We start from the raw sequence: 10,000 nt of genomic DNA on the forward strand, positions 1-10,000 counted from the left end.
TTGTGTGTGTCTGTGGTTGTTTAATGTCTGTTTGTGGTTGTTTAATGTCTGTCTGTTTGTGGTTGTTTAATGTCTGTTTGTGGTTGTTTTGTGTCTGTTTGTGGTTGTTTTGTGTCTGTTTGTGGTTGTTTAGTGGCTGTTTGTGATTGTTTAATGTCTGTTTGTTGTTGTTTTGTGTCTGTTTGTGGTTGTTTAGTGGCTGTTTGTGATTGTTTAATGTCTGTTTGTTGTTGTTTTGTGTCTGTTTGTGGTTGTTTTGTGTCTGTGTCTGTTTGTGGTTGTTTAATGTCTGTCTGTTTGTGGTTGTTTTGTGGCTGTTTGTGGTTGTTTAGTGTCTGTTTGTGGTTGTTTTGTGTCTGTTTGTGGTTGTTTTGTGTCTGTGGTTGTTTAATGTCTGTTGTTGTTTAATGTCTGTTTGTGGTTGTTTTGTGTCTGTCTGTTTGTTGTTGTTTAATGTCTGTCTGTGGTTGTTTAGTGGCTGTTTGTGGTTGTTTTGTGTCTGTCTGTTTGTGGTTGTTTAATGTCTGTCTGTGGTTGTTTAATGTCTGTTTGTGGTTGTTTTGTGTCTGTTTGTGGTTGTTTAATGTCTGTTTGTGGTTGTTTTGTGTCTGTTTGTGGTTGTTTTGTGTCTGTCTGTTTGTGGTTGTTTTGTGGCTGTTTGTGGTTGTTTAGTGTCTGTTTGTGGTTGTTTAATGTCTGTTTGTGGTTGTTTAGTGTCTGTTTGTGGTTGTTTAATGTCTGTTTGTGGTTGTTTTGTGTCTGTGGTTGTTTAATGTCTGTTGTTGTTTAATGTCTGTTTGTGGTTGTTTTGTGTCTGTCTGTTTGTTGTTGTTTAATGTCTGTCTGTGGTTGTTTAGTGGCTGTTTGTGGTTGTTTTGTGTCTGTCTGTCTGTGGTTGTTTAATGTCTGTTTGTGGTTGTTTTGTGGCTGTTTGTGGTTGTTTTGTGTCTGTCTGTTTGTGGTTGTTTAGTGTGTCTTTGTGGTTATTTGGTGGTTAGGGTTAGGGTTGTAATGAATCTGTTTACCGTCACAGTGAGCGTCTGTATCATGATTGACAGTTGGCTCACATGGTGAATTGATGGGTTTCTCTGTGTGAATGTTCCCGCTGTGGTTGAGTCCCCCGCTGACAGCAGGTTCAGAGGACAGAAAACATCACGTCTATGTGAACACGTTAAAACACACAAAGATCTTTAACATGTTTTATAATATATTAGATACATAAATTAAATTAATTCATCTAAACAGTAAAAATACAATGAAAAAGATTCTGATTCAATTTGATGCGTGAAGAAGAACTAATGTGTTCATGAGCACTAAGATATCATGTGTCCATCCACAGAGTGAATCAGACTCTAATTCAAACACACACACACACACACACACACACACACAAACACACTCACACTCACACACTCACACACACAGTTATAACTTATTATTATGATGTAGTTACTCTCTAACAGGTGGAGGTGTTGTGCAGAATAACAGGTACTGGTTCGATTCCTGCCCGCTGCGTGTCTGGGACCTGTTACATGACTTTAAACCTCAGACCCACTTGTTCAGTTTGACTTTATTTGGTTTCAGAGATTAGCCTCAGCTTTCACTCAGCACAGTGTAATCCACTGAACATGTGTGTGTTTCCCTGTGTGCTACTTTACCTGGACCTCAGCTCAGACAGGTGTTACAGGTGATTCTGACCTCGTCAGATAACTCACAGAATACATTGAACCTGTTTAAGCCGTCCTGACTGAGGGAGGCTTCAGTCAAATAATACCTATATGTGAACAGGATCTATATTTCTGTGAGGTTCTTCCTCAGTACCCAGTGAGACAGGTGAAGGTGAGACAGCTTTAACCCCTCCAGACTCAGTGATCCCAGCAGTGTCACTCCCCCTCTGAATGAAGTGAACATCCACATGCAGACACCTGCTGATTATCATAAAAAAGATCAAACAGGAAGTCCTTCTTCAGCTTCCTGTTTGTCAAAGACTGGATTCAAAACGTTTCAATGTTTGTGTTTCTGCTGCTCTGAGATCAGGGAACATCCTGAAGCTCTGATCTGCAGACTGTCCTCTCTGCAGCAGAGGTCAGTACAGTGAAACCAGCTATAATGACTTAATGTCACTTTAATATCTCATATTTCAGCTCTACGTGCAAAAGGAACAAATGTTATATACACAGTGAGTGAAAGTCTTAACCAGCATGCTCACAAATACATGTTAATCAGAAACAGCCCATTTTTCACTTTAGACCGTTTTCTTCTTACTGTGTGGGCGTGGCCAATCACCTTTGATTTGATGTGGGTGTGGCCAATCACCTTTGATTGACAGGTCCCTCATACAAATTGACATCAGCAGTCAAATATTGTGATGCATGTCATGTTCATAGTTTGAGCTCTAATGTCTCCTCAGGTGGTTCAGCTCCTGTCAGGAACACGCTCCTTGTTTCTGAGGTCACTTCCTGTTCTGACCCTCTGGTGTTAAATAGACATGCTAACGATGTGTGATAGCACCTAGCGTGTTCGATTTAACATGTGAAACAGCACAAAGGTGTGAAACATGTTGGTGCAGACTTGACTCCTCCGCTCCTCCTCTCCTCTGCTCCTCTCCTCTCCTCTCCTCTCCTCCTCCACTCCTCTCCTCCTCCTCTCCTCCTCCTCTCCTCCTCTCCTCTCCTCTCCTCCACTCCTCCTCTCCTCTCCTCCTCTCCTCCTCCTCTCCTCTTCTCCTCCTCTCCTCCTCTCCTCCTCCTCTCCTCTCCTCTCCTCCTCTCCTCTCCTCTCCTCTCCTCTCCTCCACTCCTCCTCTCCTCTCCTCCTCCTCTCCTCTCCTCTCCTCTCCTCTTCTCCTCCTCTCCTCCTCCTCTCCTCTCCTCCTCCTCCTCTCCTCCTCTCCTCCTCCTCCTCTCCTCCTCTCCTCTTCTCCTCCTCTCCTCTCCTCTCCTCTCCTCCTCTCCTCCTGTCCTCTCCTCCTCCTCCTCTCCTCTCCTCCTCTCCTCTCCTCTCCTCTCTGCTCCTCTCCTCCTCTCCTCTCCTCTCCTCCTTCTCTCCTCCTCTCCTCCTCTCCTCTCCTCTCCTCCACTCCTCCTCTCCTCTCCTCCTCCTCTCCTCTTCTCCTCCTCTCCTCCTCTCCTCTCCTCCTCTCCTCCTCTCCTCTCCTCCTCCTCTCCTCTCCTCTCCTCCTCCTCCTCTCCTCCTCTCCTCCTCTCCTCTTCTCCTCCTCTCCTCTCCTCCTCTCCTCTTCTCTCCGCTCCTCTCCTCCTCTCCTCTCCTCTCCTCCTTCTCTCCTCCTCTCCTCCTCTGCTTTCAGATGTAATGTGAGTTGTCTCCGATCACTGGCGAGTGCAGATATTGGAAAGTGATTGATGTGACCGAGTTCAGGCGGCAGAGGAAGCAGTGTGCTGTCATGACGAACACTGAGGATCTCTGTGTTGGCTTTAAATGAATCAGTGAGCCTGAGCGCCTGAGCGCCTGAGCGCCGTCCTCCTGCAGCGGTCTCCATCCAGCTTCAGCCTGTCTGATGAACTCCATCAGTGAGATCAGGACACATCTGTGCTTTCCTCCCTGATGGGTTCCTGAGAGCTCCATCACACACTGACACAGAAACAATCACATTTTACTGAAACAGCCAAAGCATGATTGTGACACGACTTTGAGATGCTGCTCGTAATGAAGAGACTGAAATGAGCCTCTGACAGTCTGTGTCATCTCTGTACATTTCATTAGTTGACTTCAGACCGTGTGTACGTGGATGCTTTTACTCTGTGGGATGGTTTCTGTGAGATGTCTCCAGCAGCAGCAGAAAGAACCTTTTGTGCAAATTGAAAGTCTGTTGTAAGACTTGCAGCGAGGAGTTATGAAATACGAGGACAGGCACTTGTAGCGCTAGAAGTACCTGTAAGTGTCTCTCATGGTTATTGTTAATATTGTAAGTTACAAATACACATATCTGCCTCTTAATGTCTTTTAAACTAATATCTCGTGTGCCAAACCTACTCTGCAGCATAACTACATGTGACACCAACACCTTGAATCTTTTGTCAGTCCTCCTGCCTGCTGATGGTTTTATGTTCTTTTCTGAGGAAGAAAGAATCCTGTTTCTGACGTCAGCAGCTCTAAAGAAAGCTTCAGACCTTCCTCATGTCCTTGGCTGACAAAGACCTGTTTGTATTTCATCCAGCTCAGTCTCTCAGAGACGATGAAATACAGAAAATGTCAAACGTTCGTTCTGATAACTGATTGCTTTTTCCTCCCACAGAGCAGATGGGTGGGAGCTGAGGAGCAGGAGGCAAAGCCACAGGAAGAGCACACCGAGGGACTCGCCTCCCCCCCAGGGCGGAGATGATGGAGATGACAGAGGAGGCGTGGGAGAACGGCAGCTTGGCCAGCCCTTCCCCCGGACCCCCCCTGTTTCTGCTCATGTTCAACGACAGCGATCTGAATGAGACGCTGTTTAACTCCACCGACCCTGGCGTGTCCTCTGGTCCCAGCGTCGCGGGCGTCCTCATCCCGCTCATCTACATCATCGTGTGCATCATCGGCCTGGGGGGAAACACGTTAGTGATTCACATCGTGCTGCACTACTCCAAGATCGAGTCTGTGACCAACATCTACATCCTGAACCTGGCCATCGCAGACGAGCTCTTCATGCTGGGCCTGCCCTTCCTGGCCGTGCAGAACACACTGCAGTTGTGGCCGTTTGGCTCCTTCATGTGCCGCCTCGTCATGACCGTCGACTCTATCAACCAGTTCACCAGTATCTTCTGCCTCACCGTGATGAGTATCGACCGCTACCTTGCCGTCGTACACCCCATCCGCTCGTCAAAGTGGCGGCGCCCTCAGGTTGCCAAAGTGGTGAACGGCACGGTGTGGGCACTGTCGTTTCTTGTTGTTCTTCCTGTTGTCATCTTTGCCAACATTCAGAAGGCCGGAGGAACCTGCAACATCGCCTGGCCTCAGCCGGCCAACATCTGGAGGGCAGCCTTCATCATCTACACCTCCACCGTGGGGTTCTTCTGCCCCCTTCTCATCATCTGCCTCTGCTACCTGCTCATCGTCTTCAAGATCCGCAGCTCGGGGAAGAAGGTCCACGCCACCTCCACCAAGCGCAGGAAGTCAGAGAGGAAAGTGACGAGGATGGTGGTGATCGTGGTTGCCGTGTTTGTGTTCTGCTGGCTACCGTTCTACGCCCTAAACATCCTCAACTTGCTGGTGTCACTGCCCTCAGAGTACCAGGGGCTGTACTACTTTGTGGTCGTGCTCGGCTACGCTAACAGCTGCGCTAACCCCATCGTCTACGGCTTCCTGTCAGACAACTTCAAGAGGGGTTTTCGGAAAGCTCTCTGCCGCTCCACTAGGAAGGTGGAGAACCATGAGCCCATGGAGCGGCAGCAGCAACAGGAGGAGGGCAGGATGGCGCTTATGCCCAGGGAGAGCTTGAGACGGGCCATCAGGGACGAGGATGATGATGACGAGGAGGACGTCTCAGAAATGACAGAGATCTACAGGATTGCACAGAACGGGAACAGCAGCTTCCAGCCGCAGACCTCATTGCTGCCGTTCTCTGAGAAAGGAGCAACGCCCGGAGCAACTGAGCCGTCAAGCCCGGATGACAGGGACACGGCCGGGAACACAAAGGGGGCAGACAAGGTGAACGGGTCCTCGCTGACCGTCCCTCTGCTGCTCAATGGCACCAAGAACGGGAGCGTCAAAGCTCTGCTGGAGGAGAACCTGGAGCAGAGCACCTCCCTGGAGATCAGTTACCTATAGGCTGTGTGTTACTGTGAGGTAGACCTTCACCCCTCATCGCCCCTAACACAACAACCAGCTGTTTGTGATGAAGTGAAGGACCATTAAAGAAGAACACTTTAGATGAAGGGAAACAGGCCTTAGCATCATGTTCAGGATGAGCAAACACAACAGAATGTGTTGCTGTTTATACTGTGTACATATGCATGGATGTGCCTTTATTTATTCTATCATGGTTATCATGTTGATCTTGTACTTGTAGCCTTTTAATCCCAGAATGTGACAATCACTGATCAAAATGTCTATCCTGAAACACTTAAAGATATATTCTCGAAGATGTTCATGTAAATAAATGTCTGTTGAGTCTCTCTCTCTGAATGAGGTCACACAATAACTGAGCCTATGGCCCACTGATGAAAGCCTTTGCATTAACAGTATATAGTATTATTATGGGCTGGGTGTCTGTGGCGGCGCCCAGTTAGTGACGCGTTTTCCATCAGCCAGCAGTGGTTGGTCTGCCAGAGAGGGTAGGCGGAGCTAAGCGGCTGCTTCTCCGCTCTCTGCAGGTGTTGCGAGTAAACAGTAATCTACTATGGCTGAACAAACAAAGAAAAGATGGATGACTACAGATACAACTTCAACAAGAAGTGAAAATCCAAAGAAGAAGAAACAAACTCGACGCTCAGATGAAGCAAACAGTCTGAAAAGGAAAGCGACCGTCAGCCAGGAAAATCAGGAGTTACAACCGTGACAAAATTAGCCAGCCATAGATATCTGGTTAAATTGGGAAGTATCCTCCTGCAACTAACATTTATCACCATTAGGTGCCGCCATAGAGAGTGAAACTGAAATCTTCGAGATTATATCTTTAATTTAAACACCTGTGTTTAAGTTAATTTAGATTAAAGATGTTATCTAATGTTTACGACTGAGACAGATCGAACATTCAGCATGTTTATATTACACCAGACAGGTGAAGGGTTGGATGATAGGGGGGTTGGATGGTGAATGTTTGGATGGTGGGTGGGTTGGATTGTAGGGGTGTTGGATGATGGTGGATGGGTTGGATGGTAGGGGGGTTGGATGATGGTGGATGGGTTGGATGGTAGGGGGGTTGGATGGTGGGGGGTTGGACGGTGGGGGGTTGGATGGTGGGTGGGTTGGATGATGGTGGATGGGTTGGACGGTGGGGGGTTGGATGGTGGGTGGGTTGGATGATGGTGGATGGGTTGGATGGTGGGTGGGTTGGATGGTAGGGGGGTTGGATGATGGGTGGGTTGGATGATGGTGGATGGGTTGGATGGTGGATGGGTTGGATTGTAGGGGTGTTGGATGGTGGGGTGTTGGATGATGGTGGGGGGTTGGATGGTAGGGGTGTTGGATGGTGGGGTGTTGGATGATGGTGGGGGGTTGGATGGTAGGGGTGTTGGATGGTGGGGGGTTGGATGGTAGGGGTGTTGGATGGTGGGGGGTTGGATGGTAGGGGTGTTGGATGGTGGGGGGTTGGATGGTGGGGGGTTGGATGGTGGATGGGTTGGATGGTAGGGGTGTTGGATGGTGGGGGGTTGGATGGTAGGGGTGTTGGATGGTGGGGGGTTGGATGGTAGGGGTGTTGGATGGTGGGGGGTTGGATGGTAGGGGTGTTGGATGGTGGGGGGTTGGATGGTGGGGTGTTGGATGGTAGGGGTGTTGGATGGTGGGGGGTTGGATGGTAGGGGTGTTGGATGGTAGGGGTGTTGGATGGTGGGGTGTTGGATGGTAGGGGGGTTGGATGGTGGGGGGTTGGATGGTAGGGGTGTTGGATGGTAGGGGTGTTGGATGGTGGGGGGTTGGATGGTAGGGGTGTTGGATGGTGGGGTGTTGGATGATGGTGGGGGGTTGGATGGTAGGGGTGTTGGATGGTGGGGGGTTGGATGGTAGGGGTGTTGGATGGTGGGGGGTTGGATGGTAGGGGTGTTGGATGGTGGGGGGTTGGATGGTGGGGGGTTGGATGGTGGATGGGTTGGATGGTAGGGGTGTTGGATGGTGGGGGGTTGGATGGTAGGGGTGTTGGATGGTGGGGGGTTGGATGGTAGGGGTGTTGGATGGTGGGGGGTTGGATGGTAGGGGTGTTGGATGGTGGGGGGTTGGATGGTGGGGTGTTGGATGGTAGGGGTGTTGGATGGTAGGGGTGTTGGATGGTGGGGGGTTGGATGGTAGGGGTGTTGGATGGTAGGGGTGTTGGATGGTGGGGTGTTGGATGGTAGGGGGGTTGGATGGTGGGGGGTTGGATGGTAGGGGTGTTGGATGGTAGGGGTGTTGGATGGTGGGGGGTTGGATGGTAGGGGTGTTGGATGGTGGGGTGTTGGATGATGGTGGGGGGTTGGATGGTAGGGGTGTTGGATGGTGGGGGGTTGGATGGTAGGGGTGTTGGATGGTGGGGTGTTGGATGGTAGGGGGGTTGGATGGTGGGGGGTTGGATGGTAGGGGTGTTGGATGGTGGGGGGTTGGATGGTAGGGGTGTTGGATGGTGGGGTGTTGGATGATAGTGGGGGGTTGGATGGTAGGGGTGTTGGATGGTGGGGTGTTGGATGATGGTGGGGGGTTGGATGGTAGGGGTGTTGGATGGTGGGGGGTTGGATGGTAGGGGTGTTGGATGGTGGGGTGTTGGATGATGGTGGGGGGTTGGATGGTAGGGGTGTTGGATGGTAGGGGTGTTGGATGGTGGGGTGTTGGATGATGGTGGGGGGTTGGATGGTAGGGGGGTTGGATGGTAGGGGTGTTGGATGGTGGGGGGGTTTGATGATGGTGGGGGGTTGGATGGGGGATGCTGTATGACACTCAGATCTTCTCTGCCTTTAAGTGCTGCCAGTGTCTAAATTAAACAAATGAATGTGAACATTTTAAACTCTGCAGGTACGTTCGATCACACCGAGCCTCATGCAGGGACATATTTTAGATCTCTCTGAAGTCATCCTCACCTGTCTCTTTGCACATGTAGAACGGGAGACTGTCCGTGCTGTGCCAGCTCTCTGGAAAAACTCCGAGTGGTTTAGGCGAGGGGTTAGGGTTAGTGTGTGAGGAACATTTAAAGCTACAGTCGTTGATTCTGAGCAGCTGTCAGTCAGACACTTCTATCATGAAAATTAAAAATTATATTATTTTAGGAAAAACTTAACAAATTAATTAATTGATTAAGTTAATTAATTTAACAAAGCATGATGATGACATGAAACATTTCTTTTAGATGTTTTAATGACCTTGTAATTGTTTCAGATTAATGTGAAATGATTTTATGATTTCAGGTTACGTGGTTTTTTTTCTTGTCAGAATGTGTTCAATTATTCAAACAGCTGCTGGAGAACAATCTGTTTGTGGTTTTAACACCGTGTTTCCTCCTTCAGAAGGAAAGAGAATCAGGGCTGAGTGACATCATCACACTCCTGCAGCAGTGAAAACATGAACATGATGTGTGATTATTACATTCATGTAAAAGTCATTCAGACCGAGTCCTTGAGTCTCTGTGATGTTAATCTAAACTACATTTTAAAAATGTGCTGAAGGATTCCAGTCTCTGACATTACAGCTGAAACGTCCCTGAGTGATGACCTCATCACTGTGTGTGCTCTACATTACATGGTGTCACACAGTAAACAGGCCTTTATACCTGCAGATCAGAACTCCTTTAATAATTCATGTTAACAAATATAGACATGAATGTTATTGTTCATTATAATTATACATCGGTTTAATCTCAAATACTAGTCTGTCTGCAGGTGTTGAAGTACGGCCGTGCAAAGGTAAAAGCTTTCATGTCTGCAGAGGGCGCTGTGTGAACAGTTCAAAGTGCCTCCAGTGAGGCAGCCTGGAGTCTGTTTGAAAACATGTTGGTGTGTGGTGTTTCCTGCGCTCTGTCAGAGGTCTGATTGGCTGCAGCTCGCTCTGATTTCAACTTTGTAAAAGTCAAATAAGTCGAGATCCCGAGAACACAACCGGAAGTTACCGTAAAATTTGGTGCACAAGACGCACAGTTATACGTTTTCTTTCCATCTAAAAATATCCCTGTATAAAATGCAGAGAGAGGTATTTTATTGTGTTTTACCAGACGATGGCGCTGTAAGCTAGCTAAAGCTTCATCACAAACGTGCCGTCATAAACGCCTGTGTAGCCGCCATCCTCACAACAATCAGTTACTGCCTGAGCTCCACTACAGCACCGGGAGCTGGCAGGACTACAGACCGCACGTGGTGAAACACACACACACACAAGTTCATCA

General features: G+C 48.6%; 2 protein-coding genes across 2 annotated transcripts in view; one reads left to right on the forward strand and one right to left on the reverse strand.

Moving 5' to 3' along the window:
- The window catches only part of sstr3 (somatostatin receptor 3), an 8,985-nt gene extending 2,522 nt beyond the window's left edge, over positions 1-6,463 (forward strand). Inside the window, exon 2 of the mRNA XM_069680818.1 lies at positions 4,256-6,463. Within this exon, the coding sequence (XP_069536919.1) occupies positions 4,339-5,766 (1,428 nt within the window). The 5' untranslated portion in view covers positions 4,256-4,338 and the 3' untranslated portion in view covers positions 5,767-6,463. The remainder of the gene's footprint in view (positions 1-4,255) is intronic.
- A 242-nt stretch (positions 6,464-6,705) lies between these two features.
- The window catches only part of LOC138608268 (uncharacterized), a 3,629-nt gene continuing 334 nt past the window's right edge, over positions 6,706-10,000 (reverse strand). The window contains exon 2 of the mRNA XM_069680806.1: positions 6,706-8,554. Coding sequence (XP_069536907.1) covers positions 6,706-8,554 — 1,849 coding nt within the window. The remainder of the gene's footprint in view (positions 8,555-10,000) is intronic.

This window comes from Semicossyphus pulcher, unplaced genomic scaffold (genome assembly GCF_022749685.1).
Source record: "Semicossyphus pulcher isolate SPU_LCO1_2020_fin unplaced genomic scaffold, fSemPul1.0.p SCAF_48, whole genome shotgun sequence".
Taxonomy (NCBI): domain Eukaryota; kingdom Metazoa; phylum Chordata; class Actinopteri; order Labriformes; family Labridae; genus Semicossyphus; species Semicossyphus pulcher.